Source organism: Corylus avellana, chromosome ca2 (genome assembly GCF_901000735.1).
Source record: "Corylus avellana chromosome ca2, CavTom2PMs-1.0".
In the NCBI taxonomy this organism is placed as follows: Eukaryota; Viridiplantae; Streptophyta; class Magnoliopsida; order Fagales; family Betulaceae; genus Corylus; species Corylus avellana.
In genome coordinates, this window is record NC_081542.1 from 47,540,288 (window position 1) to 47,556,544 (window position 16,257).

At 34.4% G+C, this 16,257-nt stretch overlaps 4 protein-coding genes and 1 pseudogene across 4 annotated transcripts; all 5 read right to left on the reverse strand.

Annotated features, from left to right (window-relative positions):
• Nucleotides 1-120: 120 nt before the first annotated feature.
• On the reverse strand, nucleotides 121-3,019 carry LOC132170076 (uncharacterized; annotated as a pseudogene).
• A 2,296-nt stretch (nucleotides 3,020-5,315) lies between these two features.
• LOC132170077 (protein NDR1-like) lies at nucleotides 5,316-5,879 on the reverse strand. The gene has a single exon (XM_059580984.1). It carries the CDS (start codon nucleotides 5,877-5,879, stop codon nucleotides 5,316-5,318), a length of 564 nt encoding a protein of 187 aa, XP_059436967.1.
• A 1,112-nt stretch (nucleotides 5,880-6,991) lies between these two features.
• LOC132170078 (protein NDR1-like) lies at nucleotides 6,992-7,594 on the reverse strand. The gene has a single exon (XM_059580985.1). The coding sequence runs from the start codon at nucleotides 7,586-7,588 to the stop codon at nucleotides 6,992-6,994; it is 597 nt and encodes a 198-aa protein (XP_059436968.1). The 5' UTR covers nucleotides 7,589-7,594.
• A 2,947-nt stretch (nucleotides 7,595-10,541) lies between these two features.
• LOC132172693 (NDR1/HIN1-like protein 26) lies at nucleotides 10,542-11,310 on the reverse strand. Its single transcript, XM_059584243.1, has one exon. The coding sequence runs from the start codon at nucleotides 11,244-11,246 to the stop codon at nucleotides 10,575-10,577; it is 672 nt and encodes a 223-aa protein (XP_059440226.1). The 5' UTR covers nucleotides 11,247-11,310; the 3' UTR covers nucleotides 10,542-10,574.
• A 2,972-nt stretch (nucleotides 11,311-14,282) lies between these two features.
• On the reverse strand, nucleotides 14,283-15,562 carry LOC132172488 (peroxidase 56-like). The gene is made up of 4 exons (XM_059583999.1): nucleotides 15,335-15,562; nucleotides 15,045-15,230; nucleotides 14,764-14,929; nucleotides 14,283-14,689 (listed from the first exon to the last, which is right to left on the reverse strand). Exons 1-4 carry the CDS (start codon nucleotides 15,560-15,562, stop codon nucleotides 14,283-14,285), a joined length of 987 nt encoding a protein of 328 aa, XP_059439982.1.
• Between the last annotated feature and the right edge of the window lie 695 nt (nucleotides 15,563-16,257).

Consider the following 16,257-nt stretch of genomic DNA (forward strand, 5'->3'; position numbering starts at 1 on the left):
GGCAATATGATTACAATATACCTAAAATCATCAATCAAAATTCGTGCTAATTAAAGATAATAAGCTATATTACTACGTTAAAAAGAAAAAGACTGAAAGCCCTTACATTTACCATGAAATTAAGAAAAGTCCACAACAACACTTCTTCTATGTCTAGCTAATTAGATGGCGTAGCTTAATCGGAATCGATCTTCGTCTCACCCTCATATCCAAGAGCTTCCCATCGGAGCCAACTAGTAGAAGACCCTGCAAGTCTAGTTTATGATGCTTCCTCTTCTTCCCGAACGTCTTATATTGAATCCTAGTTCGTAAACCCACCTTCAATTCGGTTGGTGCATTGGATATTAATGCATTGAGAAAAGATTTCCATACTCGTGGATTGGCATCCATATTATCGTTTACGTTTAAATCATTCCTTGTCGTTGATGGAAAGCAGGTATTCTTTTCTCACCTACTGTATCCTCCCCAAAATAAAACTTGGAGAAAAATGTCATCATAGTATATGCTGGAGTATGAGTTTTGATTCTCAATTTCAAGAGTATATAAGACGGTGCCGTTTTGACCCTCCTTGTTGACTAACGAGGACTGTGGGATGGAGAAGTTAATAATGGCGTATTGAGGGAGTACTAATATGGGATGCCATACTAGCCATAGGAATATGGCCATCACACCCAATAGGGATACAACTTTGATAAGGTCTTGGCTTTACACATTTTCTGGTCTCTCTTTTCGATCTCCACCTAATTCATAAACTGGCTGAGTAGGTTTTATTTTATTTTTTTAATGTAGGGCTCATATGAGGGGATTTTTATTCGGTTTCGAACAGTAAAAATACAAAAAAGAAAGGAATATTTGTCACCACGATCCCAGCTGATTTTCAACCACATTTGGTTGACAAATAAAATCAACTTTATTGATTTCCATTTTAGATTTGAATTTAACCGCAGTATTTCTATAATTATTGCATTTTTTTATTATTATTATTTCCATTCGTAGGAGAATTTTATTAGATTTTGTAGCTTTAGGGTTTTACTATAAGTTTGGATCAAATGTATTGGAATGATTAGAGCTTTGCCATCAATAATATATCAGTTTTCGTGTTGATTCTTGTACATTAAGAACACATTTTCTCTAGGGTTATTAACTAATTAAAGCCCCTAATTATTAGTACGTTGTACAATAAAAGATCTTTTAATATTTTAAAAACTCTAATATGGTTACAATTTAATGAATAATCTCTAATTAATGCCCTCAATATGGTGAAAATAATAATTTTACAATATTGAGGCTTTAAAAAAAATCTCTAGGCATGAAAATAGGAATTTATTGACTCTAGATATGTAATGTAATCTTTCCATTTCTTCTCATGTGTACAATTCACTTCATTAAGAACTCCAACTTCAAAAAATTGTCAATATATATAAATTATTTGAAAGTTCAACGTGCATAAATTTCTTCGAAGTTGTATGAAATAATGGATTTATGTTGATTTCCTAAGGTTATAGTTGCTATTAAAGGAGAAATAACATTCGCCCCTCAATAATCGAATGTTTCACGATCGATGCTCAAAAATGCAATTCAGAAAATTTGCAAGGGCTGCAATTTGGGTGGTGTAACCACCCTATCAGCCCGAACTACGTACTCTCCTAAGGGCTTAGGTGGTGGTCGCACCAGCACTTTTGTTGGTGGTTGCTGGATCTAAGATACTGTTTATGAAAGTTCACATGGGTTAGTAAGAGATGCCAAACAATACATGTTAAGGGTTTGATTTTGTAGGAAGTGTGGTATAAGGAGAAAGCGGTGAGACATGGGCCTTATTTGCTAACAAGAAGGAAATTTTAAGATACTGTTCACAATTTAAAAAAAAATTTAAAAAAAAGTAATAATTGATATAGAAAAGTGAAAAAGTAGTATTGAAAAATAGAAAAATTTTGTTTTGTAGTAATTTTTTTATTTGAATAGTAATAAAAAGTAAATAATATGATATAAAAAGTGAATAATGTGATATAAAAGTGAGAATATTTTAATATTGATATTTTTATAAAAAATAAAGTGAATAAGCTGGAGTGGAGTGTTGTTTAACAAAGACTGCCAAAGTGACCTCAGGAAAATCCATTCACAATTACAACTTGGAGAATCCATAAACACAAAGAAGGTTTAGATTCTTCGCGGGTTTGAAGACTAATAGGAAACTCAGAATCGGAGGGATTTTCCAGATAATCCATGTTGGAAGGTTGCAATTTTCGAGGAATTGTTCATGGAACATTTTGTGGGATTATGATCATTATATAGAGGCTGCAGCTTTATGAAACATGCTGACATGAGATGAATTCGGATAAGGATCCCATTTTAAAATTATGTGAAACTTCTTGTGCACCATCTTGACCAAAAATAAACAATATTCTTTCGAAGGAAGGAATTTCTTTCTTTTATTCAAGATACTTAATTTACTGGCTGGTCTTCAGTGGAAATTAAAGTAGATATAGCTCACTCATCATTGACATATATTCAAGGGTGAAAATTTGGTCTCATTTTTTATTATTGGCTAAAACTGGAAACCGGAACCGAGGTATCTGATTTTTTATTTCTAAAAATTGAAACCGAGTACCCGGTTAACTGGTTATACAATAACCGGCTGGTTCCGGTTAGTATCCGGTTATCCAAACCAAGCAACCGGTTTTTTTAATTTTTTTGCATTTTTAGTTTATTTTAGATATTGGGCTTAAACTTTAGGCTTATTTTAGGTATTGAGCATAATTTAACCATTTTGTGCCCCATATAAATTAAAAAAAAAAAATCAAAAATATAGATGTGATTTATGATTTTTATGAGCCTTTGATAAACAAAAATAATAATAAATATACTAAATTCGAAAATATATATTATTATTATTATATATATATACTCGGTTATAACCGGGTATTTAAAAACCCCAAAACCGGTAACCGAAACTAGACACCCCAGTTACCGGTTTTTCCAACCGGTTTTCCGATTTTCCGGTTCCGGTTTGAGTCCCCATTTTCCAGTTTTGTTTTTTACACCCCACCGTATAATTATGTTCTATTAGTGTCACTTCTTCATAGAGCACAATATATATTTCTTACTACCCAAGTAACTCTAGATACCATTTCATCATATATTTAATTACAAGTACTTACAATGAAAGAAATTAAGATAAGATAAAAAGAATACTACTTTGCCTTATCTTCTTTCTTTTTGTTCTTTTTTCTTTTTTATTCAATACGAAAAGGAGAAAGAGGCTGCGTTTCTTCACAATCAAGTTTTAAACTTGGACATTCACTAGATACATGTTTTCCACAGAGAAAGAGAAATTCTAAAAATTATTATAAAGAAAAAAATGGATTCGATTCCCTTTTTGAGCCTAATAGATTTGTGCTTCCACTTCGGTAAGCCAATTTTGTTTAAGAGACATCTTGAAATGCATACACAAATTAAGATGCAATTAAGGGATTAGGGGTGCATGGCCTTAATTTGCATGTCATGTTCCTTTTGGAAGGAAAATTTTGATTCTCACAAGTAACATTTCTACAAAATAAACCTAAAATCATTATTTTCAGCAAATTTATTGAGCACCTAGATAAACAATTTATAATTTATATTAATAAAAAAAAATAATATATATGATTTTCTCTCTTTTTATAGAATAGGAAAAGCAAATACATAAATAATTTTTTTTTAATTAAATATTTATGTTTTTTAGCTAAATATTTATTAAACGGGATGTGAATACTTTAAATAAGATACAAAAATGTAGACTTGAATGGCTAGCTCCAAGCATTACAATTTACAATTTGGTATAAACAAAAATTATAACAAATCAAAATAAATTTGTCCTCATGAAACTACGTGCTTTCAAATTAAAATTATCTCTAACATTCAATTATTAATCTATGAATAACAATAAATAAAATAGTCTCACGAATACATAATAAAATAAAAATAAAAATAAAAATAAAAATAAAAAAATACTAGGCTAGGGGTGAAGCTAGCATTTGGTGTTAGCTCATGTTTATGAAAATAAATTTCATAATTAAAGTGTGAATTAAAATACTAACTAAAAAGTTAAAGAAATGAAAAATGACAACAAAAGAAAGAATGTCGTGCGACTATTTTTATAATGGAGAAGGAAATAATAAATCCTTCTTTTCTTGATCTTTCCATTGTGTTTCTTCTTTTGCAATTACCGGCCTTTTCTCTAATTGTGATCTCCACGTATAAATGTGTCGAGCTACTAGAAAACAAATTGGACTCAAGTCTCTTCTTCTCTCTTGACTACGCATAGGACCACAATTTCTTTTTGTCATTTGCTTTATCTACTAGAGAGACACCACGTATTACTACCTTTACCCTTTCTAATTTGCTTTCTTTGCTTTATCTCCCCGCTCTTTTGTGGACCGATCAACAGTAGAGACTTTTGTAATTGGTGTTTGCTTCTCGTTGACGAATTTTGTTTAGTACTAGGCAATGATTTCTTGCAGCAACCATTTAATAGTGGAAGTTGTTATTATCGCATGTGGCTTTTAACCGAGCCCTCCTGCTTCGTGTGGTTCTTAGAGAATGTCATATTCTTTTTGGTTCCATTGCCTACGGTTTGTTTTCATTTCCATCTCGATATTGCCTTTTCCGTTTGTGATTTGTTGTTGGGAGAGCTAATCGATCTCATTTTGTTTGTTTTCTCCTCGGTAGCCATTGTCCCATTATTGAATTATAAAAAAATAAAATAAAATAAAAAGAATCGTCCAAGCCATGGGTCCCAACCATTTCTTCCTTTATTTTTTGTTTTTTTTGGCCTCTTCTCGGCAACTATTTACACTTTCTTTCCTGGTTTTATTATTTTAACTCTTACGAAGACAATTACTTGAAGTAGTATATTATTTAATCTCAAGTTTAGTGATTAAACAATATTTTCTAATTAAATATAAAATACAAGAATTAGAAGAGACTAAGGAATGATAATGCTCACTTAACTTTTAAGTTATTATCACCCGGCTTGGGCGTATTCCAGCACACAACCACTTAAACACGATGGAGTTGCACAAATCGCTTCAACTAGAGTTGAATATAAATTCTCTAGTAATTTTGTTGTCCGAAAAAACTCCTATAAAACCTACTCGCCCGCTCCCTCTCGGGCAACAAATATATGAATATGTAAAAAACTAGACAAATATGAAAACAGCAAACTGTACATTTACCGAGCTAAAAAGTAAGAAAGTCCACAACCCGTGTTCTATGTCTAATTATATGTACAAAAGCATTCAATCCTGTAATCCCCCAACCATAAGGGGTCAAACTTTCTACCTCCTCCATTTCTTGGAAGTAGGGTGCAGCTTATTCTTCTTCTTCTTGCCTGAAATCTTCCCATCCTTGCCAACTTGTAGAAGACCTTGCAAGTCTAATTTATGATGCTTACTCTTCTTCCCCCACGTCTTATATCGAATCCTAGTCAGTAAACCCACCTTCAATTCTGCTTTTGCATTCGATATTAATGCATTGAGAACAGATTTCCACACTCTTCGATTGCCATCCACATAATCAATTATTTGACGAGTTCTTTTCCCACCTTGATGGAAAGCAGGTATTCTTTTCTCTCCCACTGTGTCCTGCCCAAAATAAAATGTGAGAAAAATGTCATCATAGTATACAGTGGAGTCTGTGTTTGGATTCTCAATTTCAAGATTGTATAAAATGGTGCCGTTTTGACCCTCCTTATTGACTAACGAGGACTGTGGGATGGAGAAGTCAACAATGGTGTATTGGGGGGGTCTGGGACGTAGGATTAGCCATAGACATAAGGCTAGGATACCCAGGAGGGCTACAACTTGGAGAAGCCATAAATACAAGTTCTTGGTTTCACACATTTTTTTGTGGGAAGAGATGAGGATGAGGGTGTACGTGGCCGGAGAGGAATCACGTTTCATTTTGGGATTAAATATGGTATGGAAGGATGCCCCTCATTTAAGGGGAATATCATCGGTTGATGCATGTTGCTCAAGTTTGAAGGATTAGGAATTATTCTTTTCTTCTCATGTGCTTACTTTCTTGCTTTCTCTTAACGCGTATTGAGCCTTCTATCAATAGGGGCGGAATCAGGAACAGAATCCTCTCCATTTCAAATAAACTGGATAAGAAGAGTATTTTTGTCTTTTCACTTTTTGAAGTGATAAAAATACCTCTCCATTATAACTAACTGGATATTATCCAGTTTATTTAAAATTGAGAGAATCCAAATTCAAATTTTTTTGGGTTGCTAAGGACCCCCAATTAAGGACCCCCAATTATTAATATAAGCTACGTTAATTTTCACATTTTTTAACGTGACTTTTAAAATCAAAATTAAAAGTGATTCATCCCAAATTCATAACAAAAGTGCGAGAATATATAAAGTTGCGTACATATAGCATTATCCGTGAAAGCTAACACCTTTGTGCCTGGGGTGTATGGCACTGAAGGAATTGAACCTTAAAATCTGTAGGGAACGCGTGGGGACCTCTCAAGCTTATTCTTATCTGTAGTAATAGAGCCTGGACCAGTTGGTCAAAGCATCACATACCGGCCAAATTAAGACATGGGTTGAGACAATTAATTCAGAGATACCAAGAAATACATGCAAAATGTTTTGGTTGATAGTCCACAACTGTCGATTGTAGAATTTTGCTTACATGTCTGTTACAATAGTTCCTAATTATATTAGTAATATGTTTAATTAGTTAACTAAATTGCAAAGATCTACCACTAAAGTTTGAAATACTGACAAATGATAAACTACAGAACAAACTACAAAACAGAAGGAAAACAGAACATAAGCCGTGTATGAGTAGTACTTGAAGTTCGCATGACTTGCTGCTGCTGCGCTGGTTGTCTGCTGTAATATAAGATAAGTATCAAAATAAAGGTTTGAGTTGACAGAATTTATTAAACAAGAAGAGAGAAGAAAAAAGAAAATCAAGTTTGAGTACCCCAAAACAAAACTTTAACATAGAAATTTTTGTAGCTTTATATTCTTCTCTCCTGAAATCCTCCCATCTGAACCAACCGGCACATGAGCTTGATTATACATCCGGTGATGCTTTGTTGTGTGACCGAGTATCTTATATTTGACAACGTTTTCCAAGCAAACCCTCAACCCTGTTGTCGAATTTGTAACTCCTTTCCACAACCGTTTGTCAGCATTCACAGGCACTTCATATATTGTGGCTTTTTTGTAGCCTTGGTAGAAAGCCGGCAGGGTTTGGGAGCCGATGACAGCATGGCGGTAATATAAGGTTATGTTGATATTATTGTAGAAGATGCCCATCTTTTTGTTGGGGTTTGAGAATTCGAGATTCAAGAGAATAGAGGTGTTTCCGGCGTGGAGTGAAGTAGAATTCCGACCATCTAACGCCGGAATATAGGCGTCGGTGATGGTGTATATTGGACTCCTTGGAGTTAGACATAGCAATATTGCCGCCGAGGAAAATCCTATCACGACTACAACTTGGAGAAACCATAAACACAAAGAAGATTTAGGTTCTTCGGGGGATTGTTGAGGAATAGGTATAGATTTGGAGGAATTTTCGAGATCAGCCATGTTGGAAAAGTGCAATTTTCGAGGAGTTGATCATGGAACATTCTCTTCTAGGATTGTTGGATTATATATAACAGGGGGCTGATTTTTTTTTTTTTTTTGGTTGTTGTGTTCTATGGAAAATATTTGGGCTACTACTGCACTTTTTACTATAATTTTCTTAAAAACTTCCATCTCAGGTTTCTTTTATGAATGTCACATGATGTGATGTGATGTGATTAAGCAACAAAATTTAACAAATATATATATATAAATTTAGGGTTAAATATTATTATAGTACTTGTAGTGTGCATCAAAATCAAATAACCATTTGAGTTTTCAAAAATATTGCAAATGGTACATGTGGTAAGCTAATAAACTCACTTGGTACCTCTATTAAGATTCCGTTAAATTTTTTAACGAAACGCCATATCACCCTTAGATGTGGGCACCATGTGACGTGGTACTTGGATTTTTGGGTGCCACATCATATTTTATTTTATTTATTTTTTAAATGCAAAAAAAAAAAAAAAAACAAAACAAAAACAAAAAACAAAAACAAAAAACAAAAAACAAAAAACGCGCTAGGGTGGCCGGCCACCCCCGCGTTTTTTTTTTTCCTTTTTTTTGGATTTTTTTTTTCAAAAAATAAAATATGATGTGGCACCCAAAAATTCAGGTACCATGCCACGTGGCGCCCATGTGTAAGGGTGATGTGGCGTTCCATCAAAAAACTTAACGGAATCTTGACAGAAGTATCAAGTAGGTTTATTAGCTTACCACATGTACCATTTACGATATTTTTTAAAACTCAGGTAGCTATTTGATTTTGGTACAAACCACAGATAGTGAAATAGTATTTAACCCTAAATTTTACATTATTTAATAATTGACATTATAAATGCCGAGTAAATTGCCATTATAATAGAACTTATAGTAAAAGTTATAATTCCTCCAATAACATTCCTTTTAAATGTTTACATTTAGTTGAATTTTATGGACATGCATAACCCAATAGCAGTGATTGAAACTTGTTGTGCACCATATTAAGCAAGGAGGTCGATTGGGTTCGTTTAGTCATGCTTTTTAAATGCTTTTTAGTTTTGATGTGACATAAAAAGTTAAAAGTTATTTGAAGTGTTTTGTGAATATTTTGTGTTAAGTTATTAATTAATATTTTTATTAAAAAGCAAAAAGGCAGTCCTACTCCTACAAAGTGTTTGCCACATGAGCAAACTATTTTTTGGAAGAAAAGAACTTCTTTCAACTTTTTAAGACACTTTACAGGTGGGTCTTTGGTCGAGAAGTAAACATTTTAAAGCACCATATAGTTCACGTATTGGTATATAATTGTCTGTTTTAGTGTTACTTCTTCATAAAAGACAAGCTTTCTTACAACCCAAGAAACTATAGATCGATATGTACCATTTCATAATATGTAATTACAGGTTAGAATGAAGAAGCTTTTAGTGCACAACCTGCAGCTAGAAGATGAAAAGCATATGACAAAAGAAAAAAAAAAAAAAAAGTTAAAAGAAAAGCATTTTGCTTTACTTTCTCTTTTAAATAGCTTTAAGTACTCATAAAACAGAGATCAATAGTTCGAATCTCCCTCCTCCTTATTGTGTGGACATGTAAAAAAAAAAAAAAAAGCATTTTGTCTTACCTTCTCTTTTAAATAGCTTTAAGCACACATGAAGCGAAGGTCATTAGTTCAAATCCCCCTCCTTCCTATTGTGCGGGCATGTAAAAAAAAAAAAAAAGCTTTAAGCACTCAAATAGATAAAAACAAATCAGTCTTTTCATCAGTTGATCAGGTCAATATACCACTACTTTAGGAGTTACTTCTCTTCACAATGAAGTTTTTAGACCTTATACCATTTGTTACTCAGAATAAGCTGGTACTTTTACTAGATATGTTTTCCATAGAGAAAGAGAAATTATATCCAAAAAAAATTATTATTATTAAAAAAAAAAAATGCTATATACTCTTCTTGGTGTGATTCAGGAATATATTTATGGTTTCAACTTGCATAAAACACTTTACCAAAATTTTCACTGAAAAAATTACTTTAATGTATTAGCACTACTGCTGATCACAATAGTACACCAAGCAATTACAATGAAAAATGTAATACAATTATTATAGAAAGTAGATTCACCTTTTCAAGCCCCCTCCCCACTCTATAGAAAAGAAGTGTGAATGATGAAAAGTTGTGATATTAGCAATATATATAGTGGCCGGATTGATTGTGGAATTATGATGAAAAGCCCCCTCCCTACGTACACTATAAGTGGAATTATAGAAACCCATACCGAAGAATTTTATTATCGTTGTATAGTTTCAAAGATCAATGAAAAAAGAAAAACAAGAAACACATAACGTAACTTGCTCTTTATCTCTCTTCCCACAAAACTGTCAAATTTACTTTTTTATGTAATTATTGATAGAGTAATGCTAAAAATCACAGTTTCATGTTCAATCAACTAACCTTTGGATCAATTATTGTTTAAAAAAATAATAGTTGATTAGGACTGCTGTCACATTGCATTAATTATAAAATAATTGTAAGATAAAAATATAGTATATAACATTACTCCTATAATTAAATTTGCAACTGCGAAATCTCATGCTCTTCCATTTTTACAAAAGAATTCGTACATGACCATATATGTACCATACACAATTACACTTACATACAAAAATATGGCCATATATATACCACCAAATCAAGATTCAATAGTCTTAAAGGCTTTTGGATCAATGGTAAAATCCTTAAAAATTGGTGTTAGAGCAAACATTCAAATAGGGTCGCAGTAATTAAGTGTTTAATCTAATTAGTATCCAACAATTCTAAGAGTTTTAATCAATAATTAAGCCCTTAACAATCACAAATCAAATTTAATCCCAATAAACAAATCCAAAAGAAACATAAGAATTACAAATGGGGATAAAAAAAAAAAAAAAAGAAAGGAAAATGCATGAAACCCCTCGTTCATCACATAAACATCAAGTGAAATAAACAGGGCATCTCTTGTCTTTAAAAATTGGCAAGATGGCACCGTCAGGGCCCACCGAAGCATCACAATTGGCGTGGGCCCGATGGTGCTTGCTGCCCCACCATTTGATCTTAAATCGTATGGTCGAGCTTATTTCTAGACGAAACGCCACCTTCCCAGCCGCACGATCATTCATGAACTCTGTCCAACGCCGGCTATTCACCGTTAGCGCTTTCCCAGTCAGTACATCTGCAACCACAGTAGTATTCTTGGGCTCCTGATAGAACGGATACAGTAACTGCTCTTGCCCGACCAGCTGATCCTTATAATAAACCGACCCGTCCATAGAATCATAGTAAATCCCAATTTTTTGGTTCGCGTTCCGGGCCGTCACATTAAATGCTATCTGGGCATTCTCAAAGCCGGTTGCTTGGTCCAAACCCGGAATCGAAAAATCATGGATATGAAATCTCGGGCGGTGTGGGCGTAAACTAAGCCATAGTACGAAAGCAATAATACCAACAAGAAGCAGAAGACTCAAGAAAATGGCACACATCGTCTTGAAGACCCGGGTTGTGAGGCTTTCACGGACCCGGTGAGCAAATTCACGGGCGGTGTGGTGGCGTTTTATGGGTCGGGGCCCCTGGGTTGACTGGGTAGGTAAGCGGCCGGAGGTGTCCATATTTTTTCCCGGCAAGAAATGGGGAGATTTTTCTAGGGAGATGTTGATGAACAGCGGTGTCTACTGGGTGTGTTTTATATATGGAGGAAGGTGGCGGAAGAGAGTAATGTTTTGGAATTGGTTCTTTTGCATTGAGAAAGGAAGGAATAATAGCAGCTCATTGTTCATATATATATGGTTCAATTCTTTTTCTCTAACTACGAGAATAAGGTATAAAGGTTTCCTACGGTGTGAGGAAAGTGGAAAGTAAATATACCAGAATATGGTTTCGTGTACCTGCTTCCAATACTTCATAAGAAGCTTTTGATTTCTTCTATTTTCAATATTTCGTCCTTTCATGTACCCGTATACCCGTATATATATATTAAACTTCTAATTAATGAATATTTTATGCTAAGAAACAGGTGGGCAACAAGCTTCTTAAATGGCGACAGATCGAAGCGATATCGTTTGGAGTTTCAAGGCTCATTATGTGAAATGAAAGAAAAATTATGGAGACAATGTTGGAGTACTTAATTCATAACTCTTTTATTATTTATTATAAAAACTTAATCTAATAAAAAATATTAGATTTAATCATCAATTAATATTTTAACATGTTACTCTAGTTTTGGTAAACTTATAGAATGAAGTATATTTTAATGAGTAATGCTAAAACTCCTATTTTTATCTTCCAAGTTTTCATCAATGTTGACGTAGTAGTTTTAATTAACTCTTAACTTTTTTTTTTCTTTTAACAAGAACTTGTCTAAAGATTGGTCGGAACCATCACCAAAATTTTTTGTATAAAAATGTGGGTTTGTGGGATTTGATCATTTCTGGTTTATTTGAACGGAAGAGTATCAAATTAATTATATTTGATGAGTAATTTTATTTTGTTATTTTTTTAGAGGATAAAAATACTCCTAAAATATAACTAGTTGTATATTTTCTAATTCATTAAACTTGAAAGGATCCTAATTCATGCCCACCTCATTACGGTGGGAGTGCTTGAAGAAGAAGCTGTTGCATATCAATTGGATCATATCACATCTGGATTAGATTAAAGCCTAATGTGTTGTGTAAAGAAATTCCGTATAAGGCCATAATTAGGTGTCGAGCTAGAAGTCTTAGATTTAGGGATGGGCTTCGGCTTGGGCTTGGGCTGTAAGCCTTAACCGGATCGGATCTTGTGTGGACAAATATAAACACTGTTCAGTGTTCATGGTGTTTTTTGGTCGAGTGACCTGTTCATCTCCACCTCCGGTGACACATCTTCTTCCATGATGGGTGGGTTAAGGCGACGGTCCCATATTCTTGGCAACTAACAAGGAGGTGGAGGTGGAGGTGGTCCCGCCATGACCCCCCTCAACATCCACGTCCGTAGGGATGGAGGGTCCCCTGCAATCTACCCCAGCGTGAGATCGAGTCAGAGAGAATAGGTCGCAGGGGACTCTCCCGCCCTTGCGACAACCTCCACATGGTGAAGGTCCCTGCGAGCAACCTCCGAGAGGGTGGAGTGAGTCATTGAAGAACCCTACTACAACATGTAGAGTGGATTTTACCCAATGGCAATAATTCTTTTAATTTTGTTGACGTTAAATAGTGGATTTTACCCAAATTGAGGATCTTTCCCATAATCCGGATGGAAGAGAGAAAATGAATCCTATTAAAATGCTATCTAAAGCATATGCAAGAGAATTGGCTCATGTGACACCTTAGTCACATAACAAGCAAGTTGCAAAAACAGGACAAGTGGGTTGCCGTAGGTAATGGGTTTTGTTCTTTTTTGCTTTCTTTTGCTTGCTAGCATGTTATTAACGTCGATTGCGGGGAGGGGATCATATATATCTAACAAACTTGTTGAAACAGCAATTGACTTTAATCAGATCATAGGCATGTGCTTAATTTGCTCATTCACAAAAAAGATCAGTCTTGGCATTAGTGAAATGAATACTTAAAGCATAGTCTATGTTTAAGTTTATGACAGCTGCATGGATCAAATAGAAACTGAAAGTTATGCTGACTTCAATTCATAGCAGACAATCATCCATCTATCTTAAGTTAACAAGAAACAGATCTGACAGTTATTAATTAAGTTGGGTTTAATAGGCTGTGCAAATATCCCTGTTGTAAATTCCGTAGGAAAAAAATTGTTGTTGTTTTTAGGGAGGGCTTGTTTAGTTGTGGACATTGTGGTACTGCCCTGTTTGTTGGGTTGGGTTTTTCTTGGGTTCTGCTGTCAAATTGAACCTGCAAGTTCTGCCCCTGTTGATCAATATTTGTTGTTCTGTAATAAAATTGCTCATTCACAAAAAGAAAAAAAATGGTATCTAAATGCTGTTAATTTATCAAATTTCCATAAATTCACTTAAAATGGAGAGTGACCAAGATTAGATTTTACATATATCTAATGATTTATATGGTCAAGATTAGATTTTACATATATCTATATATGTTATCATATGATAAGGCTCATGTGCATGCTTAAATCATATTCTAACACTACCCCTTATAAAGTGAGTCACAAGAATATTTAATTGAAATGAGAGATAAATAATGTAGACAAGGTTCGAGCTTAAGGCATTTGCTCCTACACCACATGTTAAATAATCATTTGTCCAAAAAGCTTATAAAATTGTGAATTTAATCATTTAATTAATATTCTAACATCCTATTAAGTGTGAACTCAAGCTCCAGCTTAATAAAGGAGTCTTAAAAATAGAAGGTGAGTAACTGAAATAATGTTAGAACTTAGGATATATTGCTCTAATATCATGTTAAATTGTCACTTATTTCAAAAGTTAATTTGAAAATGAACAAAATTCCTTACAATTAAAAAGGCAAAAAAATAATAATAATAATAAAATAAAATCCACATTAGAAGTGAAATTTGAAGACTTTCAAAACTAATCAAACATTTATTAAGAAGAAGAAATGAAGTCGATCGGAACAAACAGTGACCAAACAAGTCTAGTCAAAGGTACAACCATGAGGAAGCGGCCGGGAATCTTCTTGCTTGCAGTTGTGCTCGCAGGTTTCCCGGCCGGTCCATAATTAGTTAACCCTGCTGCATTGTTTCCTGATTTCACCATCCTTGCCGGTGAGAACTCCGACACGAGCCATATTAATCATTGATACTCCAAAGTCTTTGAAGAAAGTAGATCCATGAGTAGTGGCTTGTAGTCTGACATATGCTTTTGTCTCGGGATCGTCAAGGAGAGCTGCATCTGATTGGAACAGACCCCTTCTCTTTGCCACAAGAGTGTAGTAGTCTTCATCGAATGTCTTGAAGCTTCCTGGATCCATTTCCGCGAATGAAAATAGATCACCTTGCTTGCATTTGCCCTTCAATTTTGTAATATAGTTTGGATCCAACGTGGGGTCTGTGTCGCCCTTTCCGGTGAAGTTGTAAAGTCGATTAGTGAAGGCGCCGCAGTGACCAATACCGATTGTGTGCGCACCTGAAGAAACTCAACGAGTCAGAATCGGAAAATGATGAATTTAATTATTTAATTAATACTTTAACTTGAGCTACCTGATAGCACGACTAAGTCTTTTACGCTTAGACCCTTTTGTTGAAACTCTCTTTTCAATGAGCTAATGTTAGCTGTTGGTGCTGGTAGATTTAGTAAGGCCTCTGATATGTTTGAAACACTTCCATCTCTTCGCCCTGTTTCAACTTCCCAGAATGGTCCCTTTGGCTGATTCATGCATGATCATAATTAATTAATTTCATCTGATTATTATCTCATAAGAAACTACCACTAGATTAATTTTATGAAAATTAAAAAAGAGGGGATATTGTATTTTCTTTACCGTGGCAACAACATCCCTGGCTACTATAGCTAAGATGTCGGCACATGAAACCACACCAGGACATGCTTTTTCTAGTGCAGACTTTATGTTATCGATAATTTGAAAGCCCCGAAGGGTTTGATTTGGAATTGCATTTTTTTCAGCTTGGTTAGTTGAAGAATTCAACAGCACCGAGCCATCACAACCCTGCAAATTAAATAACAAAGCCAGTGATGAGTTGAAAGAATTGCTACAAAATTACAACGTACTGTACTGTTGAAAATGAGACACTGATCAGTTACGTAACGTACCCTAACGAAACAATCATGAAAATGCATCCTCAACAAAGGGGCAGCAAGTGTAGGTGCTCTTGACAACGTTTGAACAATAACCTTCTTGACTATGGCCTCGGCTTCTGGACATGTTTTCGCATAAAACCCTACTTTCAGCTCCTCATGCGCATTTGTGGGGTGAATAAGGACAAAAAGTACAAACATCAGCTGGAGAAATAGAAACGAGAAAATCTTTGAGGTTGCCATAGCACAAGCTAGCTAGGAGATCGAAGCTAGCTATGATCAGATGCTGTTTAGAATTTAAGCGGGTGCACTGGGATTTTATACTGAAACCTAGGTAAACCCAGATAGATTTTATATACAGAAAGGCTGTCAGCACATGCACTGTGATTTGTTTTTGGATAATAAGTTAATTACGTATGTAAACTTAGAGGTTTTTTTATGTTCTAAATTTTAAAAACGAAGGAATCAAGTGCATTAATATAAAACAGATTTCCCAATTGTTTTCATCTAATTATTAATTGAGTCGTTGGAATCATTGTTTAATAGGCACAACTCATCGTGATGGTTCTCTGCAACTGACACAATTAGGGGCCTTAATCCAAAGAAAAACAACTAAACTGTTCGATCGTAAGAACAATATATTCCTCATGACTTGAGTGGATAGTTGACCTTACTATATACCGACGCGTACGTCCAAAGGATGCTTGCATGTGTTTGCTCGACTGATTCATTTCTTTCTTTTCTTTTTTCTTTTTTTTTTTTTTTTTTTTTTTAATTATGTTTGAATTTAGAAGTGCCTAAATTACAGCCGACAGTATGCATGCTCCTGGCCAATGCTCCTTAAAAGTCATAAGAATTTTAACTAGCACGTTTGTCCCAAAAGTTTAATCATTTAATCATTACTTTAACACCCCTCACTTGTGAGCTCAAACTCCATT